This window comes from Onychostruthus taczanowskii, unplaced genomic scaffold (assembly GCF_017590055.1).
Source record: "Onychostruthus taczanowskii isolate IOZ18803 unplaced genomic scaffold, ASM1759005v1 scaffold142, whole genome shotgun sequence".
In the NCBI taxonomy this organism is placed as follows: Eukaryota; Metazoa; Chordata; class Aves; order Passeriformes; family Passeridae; genus Onychostruthus; species Onychostruthus taczanowskii.
Genome location: NW_024498597.1, coordinates 526,396 through 546,694, shown reverse-complemented (window position 1 = coordinate 546,694; position 20,299 = coordinate 526,396). Strand labels below are relative to the sequence as shown.

Genomic DNA, 20,299 nt, shown 5'->3' with positions numbered 1-20,299 from the left:
CCCGGCTGGGCAGAGCTCCCATCCAGAGGCACGTGGGATCCACAGGCGGGAGGGACGGCCTGCGGGGAGCGCGATGCCCCCGAGGACAAAGCCATCCCTGTCCTCCGGCGGAGGAGGGGCTGTCCCTTGTGGCCGTCCTGGGCAAGGGCGACCCGAACGGGACAGCTCGGGGGACGGGAGGGGAACCCCCGTCCGGCCCATCCAAGCGCGCTCCTGATAATTTTGTACCCCCGAGGCCGCCGTAGTTCCGAGACGTGCTGGGAAGCGGCGGTGCGCGGGCTGCTGGGATATGTAGTCTGCCCGGGCGGGTCTGTTCATTGGCGGCGTGCTCCCCGGCGCCGCCCGGGAACTACAGCCGGCGGCAGCGGCGGAGCGCGGGCCGGGATGGCGGCCCCCTTGGTGCTGGTGGTGCTGGCGGCCGTGACGGTGCGCGCCGCGCTCTACCGCTCCAGCCTCGCCGGCTTCATCGCCGAGCGGGTCGAGGTGGCGTCCCCGCTAAACGCCTGGAAGCGAGGTGAGGCCCGGCGAGCCCGGGCCGGGGCGCTGCTGGCCGGGCCGAGCCCCGCGGGGGCGGCGCGGAGGAGCCAGGGCGGCGGGACCCCCGAGCCGGGCGGGCAGGCCTGACCCCGGCCGGGCGGCGGGCTAGACGCTGCCCCGCGGAGAGGGCGCCCGGCTGCGCCCCGGGCAGGGCCGGGCCGTGCTCGCCTGGCCCGAGCCAGAGCTGCAGGAAAGGGCCCTGAGCAGCTGTGCCGGCAGGAGCCCGTGGGAGCCGTGCTCGGCAGCTCCGGGGACGGGAGGGCCGCGCGGCTGGAGGCAGAGGCCGGGGCTGGAGCCGGGCGTGCACAGCTGCCCGGGGACACCGGGGGTGTCACACACGTACACAACCCGCCAGCACAGAGCGCGTGGCTCCGTCGGCCTCGGCCGGGCCCGCTCCGCTGTCCCTGCACGGCACCGTGTCGCGGCGAGAGTCACTGCACGGGCCCCGCTTCACTGCCCTTGGCAGCTGGTGTCCCCACGCGTTATCGGCGATTCACATTCTCTTCTGAACGCTGAGTGAGGTCCTGGGTAATTGGGGCTTTTCAGTGATGGTCAGCTGTGTATCATCTAAGCCTTAGGAGCCTTAATTTACTTTGAAGACATCGCTCTGGTATCCAGTTATTGTGCAGGTAAAATTATTTGCAATTTTGGGGTGGAAAAGTGCAGCCAGAAGTAATAAAGGTCAAAAGTACCAGTGTATTTGATGACCTGAGGCCTCTGCTCCGCTGTATATAGCACTTCATGCTTCCTGTGCTATTGAATTTAAGTACCACCTTAGAGCATCAGGGTAGGTATCCAGATAGTAAAGAGGGAAAGTGGGATCATCTTTGAAAAGTCTGGGCTGTCACCATACAGGAAGGTGGTGGCAGCCAGAATCTGTTTCTAATAGATTTCTGTTTCTAACTGAAATGTTTCTGTATCGCTGAACTGAGCACCTCTTGTGTTTTCCTGCAGTGTCCTGCTTGTTTCCCTTGGAACAAATGGGCCGTTTCCCTTAGCTTCTTTCACTGCATACTGCTCAGTCCAGGGAACCTGTGTGCTCAGGAGGGTGGAGATTCCATGGAAAGGCACACACATGCATTGCAGGGCAAGCTGTAACTCCATGAGCACAAAGGAGTTGAATTAAGGCTATAAAATGTCGGGAAGTTTCAACAAGAGATAAAGCTTTTAGCTCTGCCTGGCAATATGTGTTCATTTCTGTTCTTCCCTCATGATTTTGGATGTTTGAGGCCTCTCTACATCTAATGAGGCAAAACAATTCAAGTTCCATATTATGTTGTGGCTGCCCTCTTGAAATTAAGTATTTCTCCAGCATAGATGCCATGTGTCACTTAATGGGAGGAGATACTGTGCATATGATTTATATAGAGTTAAGTGCAAAAGATTTCATCTAGAACATTTTTAGCTGCAACAAATAAATGGGTGATGAGTGCCCATGCAGGAACGTGCACAGAGCTGGGGTGAATCTGTGCTGGCTGGCTGTTGGCTCTGGGAGGTATGGTTTCACCCATTCTATGGGTGATATTCTTAGAGTGTCAGTGTTTTGAAAACTGCAGTTTTACCCTCAGGGGATCTCTCACTTCCCACATTACAGGGTTCTAATGCAGGTGTTTTGTCTGTTTCAGTCGTCGAAGGATTAGCTCTGCTGGATTTAGGGGTCTCGCCATACTCTGGAGCTATTTTTCATGAGGTTGGTTGGTTTGCATGCTGGGTTTTAAATGTGATATTTCAGTGGCAGGGGTCTTAGTTTGGCTGCTGGGGGCCTGTTTTGTCCCAAAGACAAAAAAGACTGCAGAGAACCTGAAGTTGTGTGGTTTGTCAGAGCAGTGGTTACGCGGTGACCAGCACGAGGAAATCCAGATAATCCCAGTGAATTCCCTGTGCAGGGGCAGCGCTGTCATATTTGTTACTGCATAAAGAAACTCTGAGACAGGGGGCTCTGTGATAAGTCAGGTACTGTTCACATCCAGCTGTTCCTGCCAGCACAAGCTGGAGCAGGGACAGTGTCACTGTGAGTCTGATAGGATTTACACAGTATCGGCACCTGGAGTCTCTGCATTTGCAGAAATTCTGATACTAGCACAAGCATGCAGTTTATTTATTCCTCATCTTGAAAACACCTTATTCCCACAAAAGCACTTGAGCACCTGTGGGGTTTTGTGCCCTTGAATGCCCTTACTGACGTGAGGATACACTCATGCATTGTGTCACCTGTTGTGAAGCAGAGACTTGGTATCCTCTGAAAACTGGATCATTTTCAATAAATTCTATTTCTTTAGACAGAATTCCTCCCAGACTGAAATATTTCCCCATGCTTATTTAGACCATCACATTATTTTTAAACTTTTTAAAAAGAAATTTATTTTCTCACAGTGGAGGCTGAATTTGCAGCATGTAAATACAGTCCTTCCAGACTAAGCTTTTGTGTGATGGGAGTAGTTCAGAAACATACTTTTCCTCTTACCTTAAAAGGGAAATACTCTAGAAGTAAGAGGATGATAGGATTGTAACCCTACAGCTTTATGGTTTTAACATAATTTCTTCTTTTTGCATTATAAAAGACACATCTAAACAGCAGGGGAACCAGCTATATAGGAAATCTTTCAAAAGTACCTGCAGACAATCTGAAAAATAATGTTCTATAAAAAAATTACTTTCTAAGGGTGGTCTTTGTATGCTTTCTATTGTAAGTCTACCACTGTTGTAGTAGAATTGAAAAGTTGGAGTAGAATACAATATTCAGAGTTGATGGTGTCTTTTATAAAGTGCATTGAGGACTTTGCAAGGAAAAAGACCAGTAAGTGTGCTTGAATTAATCACTTTGCTCTGAAATACCAGTGTTGGAGTATAGACCAAAGAAAATTGCCTTTGGCAGTATCTAGAACTGAACAACTCTGGTAGCTTGTCTCATCAAATCACCAGTGTTTTATCTGACAGCATTTGATATGGATTTCCCTTTTGTTCTTTCAGACCCCGCTGATAATCTATCTCTTTCACTTCCTGATTGAATATGCTGAACTGGTATTCATGGTAAGTGCTCATGGAAAGCTTTTCCTGAAAGGTTCCATTCAGGGAAATGCTGAGTGTGACTTTCTTTTTTCAGTCCTTCAGCCTCCCTGTAGCTCAAATTCCTGCTGAGCTCAGTTAATTAGAAAGGCAGCTTTGCCTGCACAAGGCCACGTTCAGGCTTTTCCCTTTTTGTACATATTCCTTGTTTTTTGTGAGTTCTTGCTTAGGTAAGTATCCCCACATGGAAATAGGAAGGTGTCATTTTATTTCAGATTTCAAATGTTATCTCCCACAGGTAACAGAATACTGTGTCCCCCAGCCTAATGCCTACACTGCTGATTCTGTCTGCCAAACCCCAGGCGTGCAAGGAGCACGAATGGCTTCATCCCCCAAATCTCTCTTGTAAATTGTTCTCAGAGTTCTTCTGCACGTTTCAGGACAGAGGTGCTGTAGCTGGCTGCACACAGCACCCAGTGGAGCCTCTGTGCCCAGGTCCCTGCCAGGCAGGGCTTGTTCAGAGCCAGTGCCCTGTGCTGCTGCCTGGGCAGCTCAAGGAGCTGTTGTGCTACCCTGGTGGCCAGCTGGGTGCTACCAGCCAGGCACTGCCCTAGTGTTGCTGTGCTCTCACTACACCAGTGGTTCTCTCTATTACTCTCATGTGCTGCCCTCCATGAACAATTTCTTTCCTCTTAATTCCCCATTCTCTTGTTTTGTGAATATAAATATTTTTGTACAGCTCATGTCTTCAAGGTGAAGTGGTGTGTGAGAGCACTGTACAAGTCAGCCTTTCAGGATTTTTAAAGTTTGTGTTTTGTTCCCCTGATCTGAGTCAGATCAGAGCTCCTGTTAAATGCTGACCAATATATTTTTCTCCATTTGTTTGTTTGTTTTGCTTACAATCAGGCTATCCCTTGCTTTTTTAGATAACTGATGTGCTAACTGCTGTTGCCCTTTACTTGGCAATCCAGGACTTCAACAAAGTTGTGGTAAGCTGATTTCCCAGTGCTGCTGGTCCTCTTCTCTCAGCAAATATAATTATCTTGGGCCAAAGAAAAGATGTGCCAGAAGATGTGGTGTCACGTTGTTGCAGTAAATCTGGCCCTATTTTAATGATAAACAAACAGGACTGAATGTGGCAGACAGCTGAGGCATTTTAAATTCTGTTGTGGCACTGTCACAGTGACTGTAGCTACACACCGAGTGGTGATTGCAGCACTGTACAATCTTCTCCAGCCTGGGTGGAGAGGGTTTCTTTGTACACGAGCATGAGGTAAAGCACAGACTAGAAATGTGTAAAGGAAGGAGTGAAACCTTCCAGCCGTTCTCAGGTGAGCATTTTATTATGTGAAAGTCTGACTCCCTTCAAATTACAAGGATGTGTATTTGGAGGTGAGTGATTCCTCCCAGCTCTCAAAGAACATTTTGTGCAAGCAGTGCTGTGCCCTTTGCAGTTCCAGAGGGGTGGGGATTAGGTATCAACATCAGCAGGGGACTACATTTTCTACAGCATCTCTGTGGTGTCCCACCAGGCTATGAGCTTGTTCCTTGTCCTCTGACTTTGAGGTTAAGGAAATAATCCGGGATAGAACTGCAGGCATGTGAGAATTGCACATGTGAGTTACTTCAGTTCTTGAGAATTTACTGCTAGCATCTCTGTCCTTCTGTCTCACCATAACCTAATTCAGTAAGTTCATATTCAGGTTTCTCTCTTGTCTCCATAGAGAGCCTCCTAAAACAAAAGAGACTGAAGAGAGATTTGTCACAGAAGCATCCATCTTTAAAACAACAAAGACTGCATATGTATGGGACTTGGGTTTTCAGGGGCTTGTTTGTTGAACAGTGAATTTATAGAGTTAGCTTTTCATTAGAGATCCAGAGAGGTGTTAGGAAGATTGAGTATTGGACTCTAGTGTGGTGAATTCACTGGTAGCTGTGTCAAGACATAGACACAGGTAATTAAGGAAGTTTAAACAAGTAGAAATTATCTGTTTCGTCCTGACTGTCACTTCAGTTTTTAAGTATTTGGGGAAAGATAGGGGTTTTATGTTCTCTACAACTCCTCACATAAGTTCTAGCTCACACCAGGGGCTTGGATGTGTTCTACAGTAATAGAAACCCCAGGTAACTGGCTAAGTAATATGAAATAGAATTACAGGAATAGTACAAAATAATGGCTTTCCTGTTCTGACAGTCTTTGATCATTCTCCCTTGTTCAGTTCAAAAAGCAGAAGCTCCTAATAGAACTGGATAAATATGCACCAGATGTGGCTGAACTCATCCAGACACCCATGGAGATGCACTACATCCCCCTCAAGGTAGCACTGTTGTAAGTATTGCTCCTGTAGGCTGCAGTGGGCTGCTTTCGTTCCTCAGCTCCCTTTGGGCTTTATTTGTCTCATTTGGGCCTTCGAAAACTGCCAAAAGTTGGTTTTCTTTCCTGCAAAAATTCTGAATTTCCTGTTGGCCCTGAATACTCAGTTTGAATGTGAAACTCAGATGCAATTACATGTGCTTGTTGTCAACAAGTAAATTCACTCAGGCCCTTTGAGATGGGCTCAGCAGCAAGGTCATTATCTGGGTAGCAAGAATGTTGAGTCAGCACAGACCACATTCCCATTTATGTTGCCTGTATGATAATCACATTTGATATCAAAATTGATTCAATGCCTTCCAAGTGGTGTCTTTTCAGAAAAGTTAGGAGAATTTTTCAGCAGCTGGACAAAATATCTGAATGTGTGCTGAATATCACAACTTGAATATCCCAAATTTCACCCTTTGAACATCCCAAATTGCTTGTAACAGTTAAAAGATATTTTCATGTTGTCATTTTATTAATTTCATGCCTTGGTATTCTTCTGTATACTAAACATATTTTTATTTCAGAAGGCTTCAATTAAACTAATACACAAGCAAGGTGCCTACTGTTACAGATTTTTTAAATTGTATTTTGACACAGAGAAATTATCCAAATTGATCTGTATCAGAGAGAATTCTCCATTAGATAAATTGCCATTTTTTCTTATTTTGATATGAATTTTTTTAAATGGCACAGTCCCCGTGACCAGAAGGGTAAAGTGGGTAAATTGCAGACTGTTTTGCACATTGCCACAGCAAAGTTGGCATTAAATTGTACCTGTACTGCTGTAGGCTGCCTTCTGGAAGCACTGACAAAGATAGACTGGGACTTAGAGACATAGGAAAATATAAAGAGAGAATTAGGAAATCGTCAGCCCTGTCTACTGACTCTTAGTTATTGGCAAGGCTGATCAGTACATTGTCATTCTTATTGTATTGGTAGTCCTCAAAACCTTTTTCTTTGTTCTGAGCCTACTTAAATGAGATTATTGTAATTCTTGTTTCCAAAAGGAGCTGGCATGCTTGCTAGCTAAAGTGTGCCTGAATTCTGGAATGTAAAGTCATTAAGAGTTTTTCTGTAATTGCAGTTAAAATGTGCCAGTCTTGCATAGCTGGCTGGTTTTGTGCTCAGATAGTGCCATAGTGAAGGTAAAGGCTTGCTCTGCCATGGCAGGAGACTGGTTAGGTTGTGGGAAAATCTGCTTATTTCTCAGATTTCTTGTTTTCTCCTCATCATGTTTCTCCTTATTCCTGCTCAGAAGTAGTAGGTGTGAGTAGCAGAAAAAGTTTCCTTTGGACCAAATGATCCTAGATCTGACTGAATAAATGTATAATGCTTTTGCAAAGCAAGAAACATTTTTGGTAGTCATTTTCTAGGCCAGAACTTGCATTTTGGACATCTTCCCAATGTCTCATTTCTGTAGCGGGCTCCCTGTGGGCCCTGTGTCCAAGTCTGCAATCCAGAGGTCTGGTTCTTGCTTCAGATTGAAGAACCTGTTCAGCTGAATTAATTTGCTGATGAGAGGATCCCATCAAATGTAAATAAACAAAAAGAAAAGGCAAAGTGCATCTTTTTTTTCTTTGAACATCTCTCTAATTAGATGCTCCTTTGGATGTAACCTGAGCTTTGCTCTTTTTCAGCTACCTGTTAAACCCCTACACTGTGATGTCTTGTGTGGCAAAGTCCACCTGCGCCATCAACAACTCTGTCATTGCATTCTTCATTTTAGCTACAATAAAAGGTAACACAGTGAAGAAAAAAGGGTTCTTTATGACTTTTCAGAAAGATAGAAATGTACCAAAAAATAAATCCAGGGGGGACTTTACAGATAGGATTGCTACAAAGATCTCAATGAAACGTGGCACAAACAGGACTGAAACAAGGTCAAAGTTCTACATGAATCCAAAGACTTTATAGTCAAATGAAAACTTACTTTCACCTCAGTGTACCCAAGTTTACGTTGAAAACTGACTCCTTTTCCTGCTTGTCTTGGAATAGTTCTCTCTTCAGGAAGAAACACGTCTGTGTGTTGCAGAGCAGAAGAGCTCTGTTGCTCTTTTTGGTATGTGAATATGCACTTAAATGTCATACACAGTTTATTTTCAAAGCTTATCCTAGAGCTTTTATTCAAAAGCAGGCATTTGCCTGCAGCTATTATTTGGCTTTCACTCGCACTTGTAAACATGGTTTGAAATGAACTGATTAAGCTTTGGGAAAGCAGAAGCAGCAACCAAAGACCCAAACCAGCCCAGTGGAGAAGATTATGTCAGAATCACTGTTTCATTCATTTTCTACATAATGCCAGCTTTCTGTTTCTTTTGACTCCCCAGTGCTAACATCTTTTAGCCTATGAGATTTGTAATAGTCACCTAAGTTTTAAGGAGTTCTCTACTGGATCACAGAAAAGGTTAGACTGATCTTTGGTCTCCAGCAGGGCCTAGACTGATATAGATAGATTTTATCTAAACAAAGTTTTCCTATAATTATTGGCTAATTGAGTCAGGAGGTGTTTTAATTTAAAACCATTTGTAATAGCAAACGAGTGGGGTCTCTGTAGTTAAACTGATTTTTTACTGTTCACTGGTACCCTGAGACCAAAAGTTTGGTCATAGACAAAACTGTCTCGCGGTTTGTCCCTGATTGGCAGTGTGGCATTCTGGAGTTTAAGTGGGCAAAGAGGATATCAGGTTATGGCTGTGATTTCTAGGAATCACTTATTTAGATCTGTGCAGAACTGAACACTGGATAAAATACAGGATAGGGAGGTTTCTGTCAGGAGAGTGTAGTTGAAGAGAGGAGAGGCTCATCACCAGGTAACTCTGTATTTTCCCTTTCAAAGGAGGAAGCAGAGAGGAGCTCTCTGAGGGCTCTTGCTGTGTGATTTTTACAGAGGACTTCCTCTGAGTCTGTAGCTATAACCAGGGTACTGCACTGGGTGCTTGCATTTTTTATTGTTTAACCTGAGATCTTTTGGACATTATTTCTGTTATTGGCTGAGAATATTTCTGTTGTTGGTTGAGAAATGTGAGTGTTCAGCACTGAGACACCTCAAATAAAGCTGCCTCAATAAAGACATGTATACTTAAAAAATCACTTGGAAAAGCTGTGCCAGTCCTTTCTGTGCCTCAGTTTTGGTATCAGTAAAGCAGAGCTAATGCTACTCCACTCCTTCAGTGCAGACTTTGCTTGCTCTCTTGCACGCAGCTTTGCTGAGGCTGCAACACATTCTGGTGAGGAGCTTATCCAGCAAGCCCAATGTGGCAGTTCTTACATACAGATATGACTGAAGTAAAGGCATTCCCATGCATTAACAGCAGCCTGCATGGGCTTTATATAGAATCTGAATATGAATATATTTATATCAATATATGAATCTCTTTCTGTGTGACAGGAGATATAAACCAGCCAGTGGTTCGTTCTTATTGCTCATTATGGCTATGAAGTCATTCTCCATTCAAAATGTCATTAACAAGAGGACACCCTGCAGGATACATTCTGCTAAAAACTCCTTTAAGTGGTGTCCTGATACTTGTGAATCCCCTGCAGAGGGTTATGAGTTTCTTCCCATTTGGACTTCTGTCTGTATGGCTGTTTATAACTAAAAGTTCCTTATAAACTTTGTTTTTCTTTGCAGGTAGTGCCTTCCTCAGTGCTGTGTTCCTGGCCTTAGCAACATACCAGTCACTCTACCCTCTCACCCTGTTTGCTCCAGCACTGCTTTACCTCCTACAGGTAGGTGATTTCTAACTCTTGGCACCTGTTGTCTTCCTGTAGCTGTGCAGGGACAGCCCTGGGGAGGGGAGTCAGACAAGTGCAGAATTTCAGAAAAAGTGACTCTCCTCAAGCCATGGCAAGTTTGAGCCCTGAATGGGAATGCCTGTGCTTGGAGAGAAGGGAGCAGGAAGTCTGCAGAACTGGCTGGTGTTTAGCTTGCCCAAAATAAGTGCTCTTCTTTGTGTTGTGTGTTCAGCAGTGAGGGGCTCAGACCCAGAGAAGTTAAAAAATGCTGGTTTGGGTTTTAATGGCAAAAGGCATATTCTGGAAAGAGGCTGGTTGTCCTTTCTCTCTCTCCATTAGCAAGACCCTGAATCCCACCAGGGCTGCCCTTGCTAATTTTATCCTGCTTTGGCAGCAAGGTGAGGCTGTGATGCCAGCAGAGGCTCAGGTCACTTCGCAGATCGCTTTGTGATAATCTTTAGTATTTTAAATAACTTAAAATTCTGAATGCTGCTGCTGTGCATTTCACCAGTCTTTTTGTTACTTCTGATGGTGGTGTTTATAGCTTATCTTTACTTAATTAGCCTGTCCTCAAATCTCTGAGCTTCCAGACAGAATGGGAGTCAGTTCTAATTAATTTTCTTGCTCTGACATGAATGTCTCTGTTTTTTTCAGAAACTTTATTGTTATTAGTCTTTAGATGCAAAGGACTGTGGAGTCAGTATTGCTTTTTCAGTCTGATAAATTTTAGGAGAATTTATATCTTTAATATTTTGGGTCTCTTAGCTCTAGTCAAAGTAAACTGGGAGTGAAGTGCAAGCATCGTACTTTGAATTCACAAACAATAATACAACACAAACACAATAAGTGCTTTGATATGTGATTGCCTAATTTGCAACTTTTAAAGGCAGTCATGCCAGTGTGTGTCCTTTTATCTAAATTTGTAAATGAACTTTCCTGCTTTCTTTTTACAGAATTAAATCACTTTTCTCCTGCTCTTTTCAATCTGTCCTGCCAAAATTTTTGGTAATGTTGCTTACATTGTCCCAGCAAGTGACATTAAACCCACTACAACTGAGAAAACCAGAGCCCACAGCAGCCAGGGCAAGTTCTGTACACATCTCCTGTCACTGCAAACCCCAGGGCCAAATGGAAAAGCCACATCACTGACCTGGAGCTGCAGAATGCTGAGTGGTTCCCAAAGGTGTTGGCCCCTGCGTGTATTTGTCTGTACACAGGCAGCCAGGGGACCTGACTGGGGACTGAGATATCCCTGTCATGTTACAAGGACACGTGGCAGTGGTGGGACTTTGTCTGAGGAAGCCACCTTTCAGAGGGGCTCCTTTTTGCTTAGGAACTCAGTGGATGTCCTCTTGCCCTGATTTCAGCAGAGCAGGAGTGCCAGGCCAGGTGGTGGTGCCACAGGGTGGGGGTTCTGGAGCAGGGATTTCAGTCACCCCCTGCAGTGGGGTCGTGCAGGACAAGACAGGCACCAGTGCAGTGTTGCAAACATCTGAGGTAGCAGTGCAGCTGTGAGGAGGGGTGTAAATCTTTCACCTCTGTGTATGCTCACATGAGGGACTCACTGCAAGCAGAAATTACCAGCTTTGCTACTGTATTGTCAAACACAGCTCTGAGAGTGCATGCATTGTGTGTGACTTAATTGGCCAGAGTGAAGAGCAACAAGCAAATTGTGCTTGAAAGCTGCTCCTTCAAATGCCATAGTGCCAGTGTTTGATGCTTTCTTTCATCAATTTAAAATGATGTCACGAGCACTCAGGCTTTCTTGTGGCTCTCCCCCTGATGAGGTGCTTCTGTTTCTCTTTCAGCGCCAGTTCATACCTATCAAACTGAAAAGCAAAAGTTTCTGGCTCTACACCATGCAGTATGCATCTCTGTACCTGTGCAGCCTGGTGGTGATCATCTGTCTCTCCTTCTTCCTACTCAACTCCTGGGATTTTATCCCATCTGTTTATGGGTTTATGTAAGTATAAAGATTCTTACTGATGGTTTTCTGTCTGGCCCTGCCCTGCCACCCAGATTGTTTCTTGCCCATCACACCCAGGTGTGTGCTTGACCCAGGAAGTGTGTGCTCTGTGATTTACTGGCAATGCAATACAAGAAAGAATATGTGGAGGAAAGCAGCCATTAGCCAGCTCCAACTTCTGTTAAATAAATAATAGCAAAAATTAAAGACAGGAGCTGTTTTCCACTGAGTGATTGGAAATGGATTTGATTGTTGACCTACCATGGCTGTGAAATATTCCTCTCTGGAGAAATGTCTGCTTGAGAATGGTTTAAATTCTACTGTGACATCAGGAAGGATTCCTCAGCAGAATTTCAACCTGCTCTCTGTGTTTTCATCCATTCGGTTCTCTTTCATGGATTTACAATTTAGGACCTACATCCAGTAGTACACAATGATTAATTAATGCAATAGAAGCAGGGCAGGGAAGAGCAGCCATTAAAAAATTTACCACTACTTTCTTTTCAAATTTCAGCCTTTCTGTTCCAGACCTGACACCCAATATTGGCCTTTTCTGGTACTTCTTTGCAGAGATGTTTGAACACTTCAGTCTTTTCTTTGTATGTGTGTTTCAAATCAATGTGTTCTTCTACACCATTCCCTTGGCAATAAAGTTAAAGTAAGTATGAATGTGTTTCTCTACCACTTTTTTTTTTTTTTTTATTCTTAAGTTATCCAGTGGATGCTTCTAAAGCTGAAGTTGGATGTCTTGACCTACAAGCCTGAAAAAGATTTTTAACAGGGCTTATCCTCCTCATTTCCCATAGTTTCAACTCTTCAGTTTCAGTTCCTCTTAAACAGAGTGTCTTGGTCTCTGCTCTGGAGCTCTGTGTTGCAAGCATCAGCAGAGGCAGCAGAAGTGGAGGCTGTAGAAGTGCCAGCATAAGGCACTGTAGTCAGAAAGCAAGAACTGGCTGGAACTTCCAGCTCTTCATTGTCAGAAAAAATGTGGAAACTTGAGGACTTTTCTATCTGACTTAATTTACTTCTTTCTGATAAAAACACCCATTAACCTGGATTCTCTGTGAGCTTGCCCTTTGGCTTGCCTTAGTTGTACCAGAGGAATTACTGTGGGCTTTGGGCTTCTCCAAATTACCATCAGAGGGCAGGTGCTAATTGCTTCTGGTGAATAAGGCAGGGCTGGGAAGCACAGTGCAGGTGTAAATGTTCACTGAGCTTGCTGGGTGAGGGCTGTGGCAGATGTGCCTCCCCTGACCCTGCTGCTCTGCAGGGCAGCTCCATCCACCCCATCCAGCATTTGGAGCCTAGTCTGGAGACAGCAGGGCTGCAGGAGCCTCTTTGAGCCTCTCCTGCAGCACATCTCTGCCCTTGCTGATATTAATTTGCAGTTTCCAGAGGCCTTACTGCATCCTCTTAGCCTTTGTTTACCTTTCCAGGGAACACCCTGTGTTCTTCCTGTTTGTCCAGCTGGCCATCATTTCTATCTTCAAGTCCTATCCCACCGTGGGAGATGTTGCACTGTACATGGCCTTCCTTCCAGTCTGGAGCCACCTTTACAGATGTAAGTTCTTTGTGCTTGATTATTATTTATCTGGAATGGAAAAGGGCCTGCCATATAATTAAATTAAATGGTCACCACTAAACCAAACCAGACTCAAGTTCATAGGCTCTCGTGGCCTCCATGGGGTGTCTAGAAGGAGGCTGGATTTTGGAGTTTTTTTCCTCTGGTGATACAGTCCCTAACATGTCTTTAGGATTTGGGTTGAAATTGGTCAAGGAGGGAATTTTCACTTGTACCTTATCTTCCCCCTCTCTCCAACTTGTTCTGAAGATTATCTTTTTTTATAAGAACCTTTTGCAGTCCTGCATCCTCCAGATGCTTCACTCCCATTTAAGGCTGTGTAATTTGAACAGTGCTCCTGCATTTGGTGAGTCCCCCAGCCTTGAAGTGCTGAATCTTGCAGTTGTGCTTTCTTTTGTATCTGCTTGTTTGCTTAGAGTGAAAGTAACTGAGTTACTCCAAGCAGTTGTTCAGACTTTCTTAAATGCTTCAAAAAGACCCTCTTTAGCTCCTGAAATCACAGAGAGCTTCCTGTGGATTCTCAGGCTTAGTCTATAGAACCTGTTTCCATGGGGAGATTTGGAAGTGTTGTGTTTTTCCAGCGTTTCTTGCTTAAACCAACTGCTTTGACCAACCCTGCCAGGCTGTCCAGGCCTTTCACTGCAGCCTTCTCCATGCCAGGCCGGGTGTGTTCATGGACAGCTCACCTGCCTGTTGTAGGAGACATAATCAGGAGACCTGGAGACCATCTGCTCTGTGGGTTTCAGACTCAGGAGAGCTGAGACCAGCAGCTGTGATCAAATAGGGCAGGAGTCCCCAGGCTGGCCCTGAGCACATCACAGCTGTAGCAGGGAGAGGGACAATCATCTGTCACAGGCTCCTACCCGCAGTGTGTGAACAGACCTACTGAACAAGAAATCTAAAATAGGTGGGAAGAGGTTGGGATGCGACAATGCTCCCAAAACATCATCTGCCCTCAGCTGCAGGGTGATGGGCATGGGCTGAGCTGCAGCCAAGCACAGCAGCCTGAGTGTCAGGATGGATTACAGCCCTGCTACCGAAGGACAGGCATAAGCACTTCACAGAAAACAAAACCTCTCCTGGCCTGGTAGTTCCCAGCTGTTTTAGACAAAGTTGTGCTTGGTTTTTGTCCACCTGACACATACTCAGGCAGACTGCTGGATTCTTGCACCTCCCCATGTCATGTGTGTGTCAGTGCATTTGGCCTGTATGAGTTTCTTCCTTTTGTGGTACTTTCATTTCTTTGCCAGCTCCCAAGAAAATATCTTTTCCTATAACTCACAGATTGATTTTTTTCCTTTGTCATTAGCTTGATGAGGCAAGGGATTAAACTGCTCTGCTTTCCAAATTGGGGTGTTGCTGGCAAGGCCCCTTTTGCAGGCTGCTGGTTACTGTGGTGTAGATACCAAAAAGCCAAAGTCATCCATGAAAGAGTGTTTGGAAGCAGGATCTAGAAGGAAAGAGCTACAAATGGGGATTTCACACTGCAACAAAGGCAGAGGTATTTATTTTGAAGGGAAATATAGTGGATTTCTTATAACCACTATCCAGGAAGTTACTAAAGCAACCTGTGGAAGGTTATTGGAGGAAAGTATGCCTTGGCAAGTGCCTCTGACCCCCTGCACACCCTAAATACCATTGCTGGTTGTGTGACCATGACTGCTCAGTAATATATCATTTTAACAGCTGGTTTTCTTTTACAGTCCTCCGGAACATCTTCATCCTGTCATGTGTGCTCATTTTCTGCTCCTTCCTGTTCCCTGTTCTGTGGCATCTATGGATTTATGCAGGAAGTGCCAACTCCAATTTTTATTATGCCATCACGTTGACTTTCAACATAGGGCAGGTCAGTAGAGTGAGGGAAATGAAGCTGCCTCAGCAGGCAGCTGGATGGGGTGGCTGTGAATCCTTCAGGATGGGGCTAGCTCTCTGCATCCTGTGTGGTCCTGCACAGCAGCATCCTGGCTCTCCTCCTGGATTCTGCCTGTTCCTCAACCCCTGGCACACTAATGGGAAAGAGCTCCTGTGGTGTGAGCTGTGGTTTAACAATCCAGCCCAGCTGACTGCAGGTTCTGTGCTGTGTTGCTGATGGCCAACGAAAAGCATCCCTGTATGGCAGGACCAAGCAGAAGTGAATGGAGAAGGGGAGCTAAGGGGAAATGGAAAGACCTCAGGGCAGTAGCAGTGGGGCCAGAAAACAGACAAATGAGACCTGCCCATGCTCAAGGACATGGCACCAGTTTTTCTGAGACATGGCAGCATGTGCAGGGTCCTGATGATGCCAGGACTTGCCCTCCCTGCCTTTCCTGAAGCCATTCTGGATACATAACTTCCACTGGCCTTAGGGAAAGCAGGGCTTAGCACCCTTGAAGGGTGGAATTCAGTGTACACAGGTGCTACAACCTTTTGTAAGTCCTTTCTCTTCTCTGTGCTGCTTGTCATGTACCTGAGCCCTGGGGCAGTTTGACGTGTGGGTGAGCAGAATGCTCATTTCATGTTAAAGGTGCCTTTAGTTTGAATGTGCCTCAGCCATTTATACTTGTTTGCTTCTCCTAAAGCCAGGGGAACACTTCCACCGGGGCAAAAAAATCACCTATTTTACCTTGATTAATGGGGAAAACACTGATTTGGTAAAACCAAAAGAGACAGCACAGGTTGAGAGGGAGAAGAGAGATTCTGCTAAGAGGGGCTGAGAGGAAACTGGGAGTGGTTCATTACAGGTCCTGCTATGGAATGAAAGGAATAGTAAAACTTTAACTAGAAATAGCAGGTGTTGATATTCTAAGAGGGTTTTATTTCCTGCCTGAGAAAGTCATAGCAGAATCCTGCAAGGTCTTGTGCTCTGTGAAAGGCAGACAGAAGTCTCTGGTCTGATTTCCTTGTGAGAAAGCCCGAGCCCTCATCCCCACCTCAGCTCTTTCTTTTCCCATTTAGATATCTGCAGAGAAGCTTAGTTAAAGGTAAAATCACCTGCACTGACAGAGCCTGTCAGCAGTGCAGCAAAGCAAGCAGATCATAGCTGTTAGGGCTGACCCTCTCCCTGGGTCTGTTCCCCTTCACACTTTCTTCCCTGACCGCAGCAGTCTGTTTCTCTTTCCCCTGCTCTCCACCTGCTCCTCCATCCCCTCCTGTCCTGCCACTGAGCCTCTGCAGCAGCTGCTGTGTTTTTCTGTGCTGTATTGCACAGTAACCCAGGCAGGCTCTGACTGTCCCTCCCTCTGTGCTCTTGGCACTGCTGTGTACTTCAGGTGACATAGTGCCAAAGGGATGCTTTAAGTGGCATCTGCATGCTAGGACACGAGGACAATAACTGCCGGCTTGGCCTGGCACTGAAAAGGTTTTCCACTCTAGTTACCTGCTTCTGTTTCCAGATGGAGGAGGGCAGCAGTCCTGCAGGAAGGTCACGCTGCAAGAGGCTAAGTGACAAATGGCACTACTGAGCCAGCAGGTCCCTGTCACAGCCCAGTCTGCCCCAGCAGTGGCAGCTTCCCAGGGTTGCAGCTTTAGACTTTCTACTGTCACCTATTCCTGCCATCTCAAGGCCCCCAGGTGTGGGAACAGTCCCACCGTGTGCCTCACTACAGCCAAACGTGTCCTGGCTCAGGGCAGAGCGGCTGGAAAGGCCCTGGGGGTGCTGCTCAACAGCAGCTGAACATGAGCCAGGTGTGCCCAGGTGGGCAGGAGGCCAGTGACACCTGGCCTGTACCAGCCATGGTGTGGCAGCAGGACCAGGGCAGCGACTGTCCCCTGTGCTGGGCACTGGTGAGGCACCTCAAGTGTCGTGTCCACTTCTGGGCATATCTGTTCAGGAAGGACATTACAGGGCTGGAACATGTCCAGAGAAGGGAACTGAGCCCCAGCAGCAGCTGAGGGAGCTGGGGGTGCTCAGCCTGGAGAAAAGGAGGCTCAGCAGGGACCTTCTCACTCTGCAACTCCAAGAGGAGGGTGCAGCTGGGGGGATCAGTCCCAGGGAGCAGGGACAGGATGGGAGGAAACGGCCTCAAGCTGTGCCAGGGGAGGTCCAGGTTGGACATTAGGAGGAATTTCTTCACAGATGTGGTCAGGCATTGGAAGGGGCTGCCCAGGGAGGTGTCCAGGGAATGCCTGGATGTGGCACTCGGTGCTCTGGGCTGGGTGACACGGTGGGGGATCAGTCAAAGGTTGGACTTGGTGATCTCAGAGGTCTTTTCCAGTTAAAATGACCCTGTGATTCTGGGACAACACCAAGATAGATAGATAGATAGATAGATAGATAGAAGGAGTCCTGTGGGTGCAGCTGAGATGCCTGTGCAGCTGTGCCACAGCTGGACCTGCTATTGTCATACATTTTGGCCAGTTTATGGAGCTACTGTATGTGAGTCTCCCTTGGCTTAATATGGCAAGGGGATGGACAAGGTGTCCCAAGGTCACAGTGACTCCTCCAGCATCATGTGCTGAACAGCCCAGGAGCTGCTTAACCCCCGACAGGGTCTGTCACCAGCACATGTCCCTCTTTGTTCCTTGCTCTGAAGCACCACTGATGTGTCTGAACATCTCACTCCACAGATCCTGCTCATCTCGGACTATTTCTATGCCTTCCTCCGGCGGGAGTACTACCTCACTCACGGGCTGCACCTGACGAGGCAGGATGGGACAGAGGCCATGCTGGTTTTGAAATAAGGACTGTACCACCATTTCCTGGGACATGGGCCACTCCGAGGAACATGCAAAGCTTGGGGTACATGGGGTGGGTGGGGAAGGTTCCCTGAATGAGGTCTGACTTTGGGAATGATACCTACTGGAAGAAAGGGTTGAGGTTATGGGAATAACCCCCTGAGCTGCAAGCTCAGCACAGACTGTCATAGCTGCAGTTCCTCCCCCTCAGCTGTGCTTTTCACTTCGACCTCAGCCATCAGCTCTGGCCAGTCCAGCAAGAGCAGGAGTGTCTGAGCTAAACCCAGGCCTGGAGCTCAGACCATGAACTGTTTTCCACCACTGCTTCTTGGAGATGTTTGCTTCTCCGGGGATCTTCCCCTCACTGCTTTGACCAGTAACGCTCCTGCTTGGCACGAGGCAGTCTGGGTACCTGGTGCCCCAGTCCTGGCTGCAGATTCCATTTCTTGCTGGTTCTGCTGTTGAGGGATCTGGAAGAATCCCATGTGCTCAGTCATAGTGGGTGTTGTGAAAGGGTTGGGTAACCAAGGATGATGATCTTGGACGACAGCTGGAGCTGCTGCCACACCTGGTAACCTCAGCGCTCAAACACAAGTAGGAACCAGAACTGGGATGGGATGAAGAGCAAGGTGGGTACCAGGTAACTGCTCTATCCCCTTGGAGCAACACAGCCATGCCAGGCACTGCACAGAGGCGTTGCAGGTCTCAGAGGGAATACTGCTGAGGAGATGGACTCCCACTGCTCCCAGTTTCTGTTGGGTGACAAAGCCTGGCAGTGCTGGGCTCACACTGTGCTGCTGTGATCACTTGGGGCAGCAGCTGGGACCAGGAGGTGTCACAATCTCCCTGTAAGGCCCCAGACCAAGTCCAGGAGGCGTCTCAGCCACTGCTGTTAGGGGGTTGTTCCACAGCTGCTTATCACTACTGGATGTGCACTTGTCTGTGTCACCCCTGTGCCCGTCAGTGCGGGGCTCGAGGCTGTGCACGGGGGCTCCCTTCAATCAGCTCCCCTGGTTCCCCCCACTCCTCTCTGTACTCAGACCTGCTCACCTTGGAGCTGCTGCTGCCCCCTGAATGTGACACTCTGGGGTGAAGCCACCAGCTCTGCTGGCTGTGTGGTGGCGCTGAGATGCAGTGACCAGAGTGTGACAGCCGCCTCCGGCATCGCCGCTGCTCCCACGGGCCAGCCGAAAGCTTGGGAATGTGACATGGAAACCAAACTGCACCTGGTGCCGAGCAGCTGGATGTGCCCAGGCAGGTGTGCAAAGAGATCTTTCTTTCCGGACAATTCAAACTTTTGCCTTACTGCACTTCTGTCCGCGCTTTGGGGGTGGAGCCGCGCCCGGCCTGGGCCGAGCCCGGCGGGAGCCTCCGGCCGGCGGGGGCACGGCCGGGGCGAAATAAACTGTGCGAGTTTTGGACACCTCGTGTGCTCTGGCTGGGGGGGCTGCAGGGTGAGGGTGGTGTGGGGGGCACTGAGTCCCAGGGAGGGGAGCTGAAAGCAAACACGGGTTGGGGGAAAACAAGTGACAAAAATGAAAGAGATCTGTGGGGCGGGCTGAAACAGCCCGGCTTTAGGGCAGGGCCCGGTCCTGTGCAGCAGCTGCATTTGTTCCTGGAGCTGTGCCCACTCAGCCCCCTGGGCTGGGTCCCTCTGGGTATCCTGAAGGAGCAAGTCCCAAATTTGGACTTAAGCAGTCCTGAGGAAGGTGGTGGGATCAGGGCCAGGGGAAGGACAAGGAGCATGGTCAAGGGTAGGGAAAAGGAAAGGGCAGAGGTAGGGGCAGGGAGAAGGGGTAAAAGGACAGGGCAGGGGAGGCACAGCATCAAGGACAGGGACAGAATCAGGGCAAGGGGTATGGAAGGGTGGGGCCAGGAGCAGAGATGGGGCAGGGACAGGGATTGCCATGCTAAGGCAGCTCAGGCAGGGACGGGGAGCCCTGTCCAGGGTCCCAGAGGAAGCTTTTGGGGTCACCAGAACTGCCTAGTCCCCACCAAGTGTTGTCAGTGACCGAATGCCAGGCACCAGGAACCCCCAAACTCCCACTGCTATCTAAGGCTGGTGGGGACAACACAGCAGACACCTACCAGGGCTGCAGTGGGCCTGCTGTGGAGATGAGCAACAACCCAAAAAGGCCTGCAGTGGGCCCAGGGCCAGGCATCAAGGCCATCGTGCCACCAGGCAAGGCGTACAGGAGTCCTGACCTGGCATAAATGGAGCACTGTTGCACTTGGACCCACAGGCTCGCAGCCAGGCTGAGTGGTTTGGGGTGTCATCAGTGAGAAGGGGCTACACCGGGGCACTGCACCTCTTCCCTGGTCTGCAGGGGCTTCTCCAGAGGCACCTGAGGCTGGCAGCTCCCTCAGCCAGTGATTCCCTCCCTCAGCTGCCAGTCCCACGCTGGGTCCCTCAGAGTGAGGGTCATTTGCCACCAGGGCCTTCTGTACTGGATTTGTG

The 20,299-nt window shown here is 47.8% G+C and overlaps 1 protein-coding gene across 2 annotated transcripts; it reads left to right on the top strand.

Annotated features, from left to right (window-relative positions):
• The first annotated feature begins 331 nt into the window (after window positions 1-331).
• Window positions 332-19,262, top strand: PIGU (phosphatidylinositol glycan anchor biosynthesis class U). Of its 2 annotated transcripts, none has more exons than XR_005952175.1 (12): window positions 332-514; window positions 2,163-2,227; window positions 3,508-3,567; window positions 4,470-4,532; window positions 5,763-5,872; window positions 7,543-7,643; window positions 9,537-9,634; window positions 11,449-11,603; window positions 12,121-12,264; window positions 13,043-13,167; window positions 13,456-13,534; window positions 14,892-14,992. XR_005952175.1 is itself a non-coding variant. In XM_041398231.1 (12 exons), exons 1-12 carry the CDS (start codon window positions 385-387, stop codon window positions 17,845-17,847), a joined length of 1,308 nt encoding a protein of 435 aa, XP_041254165.1. In that variant the 5' UTR covers window positions 332-384; the 3' UTR covers window positions 17,848-19,262. The 2 variants fall into 2 exon arrangements, 1 of the variants encoding a protein (XP_041254165.1); XM_041398231.1 differs by lacking the exon at window positions 13,456-13,534 and adding an exon at window positions 17,734-19,262 and having other exon boundaries at window positions 14,892-15,034.
• The last annotated feature ends 1,037 nt before the right edge of the window (window positions 19,263-20,299 follow it).

What these genes read in the sequence shown, in the direction of transcription:
- PIGU (XM_041398231.1), top strand. Translation starts at nt 385, where the DNA reads ATGGCGGCCCCCTTGGTGCTGGTGGTGCTGGCGGCCGTGACGGTGCGC. An exon ending in GCTAAACGCCTGGAAGCGAG is followed by an intron (nt 515 to 2,162) that starts GTGAGGCCCGGC and finishes TGTCTGTTTCAG; the next exon opens with TCGTCGAAGGATTAGCTCTG. An exon ending in CTGGAGCTATTTTTCATGAG is followed by an intron (nt 2,228 to 3,507) that starts GTTGGTTGGTTT and finishes TTGTTCTTTCAG; the next exon opens with ACCCCGCTGATAATCTATCT.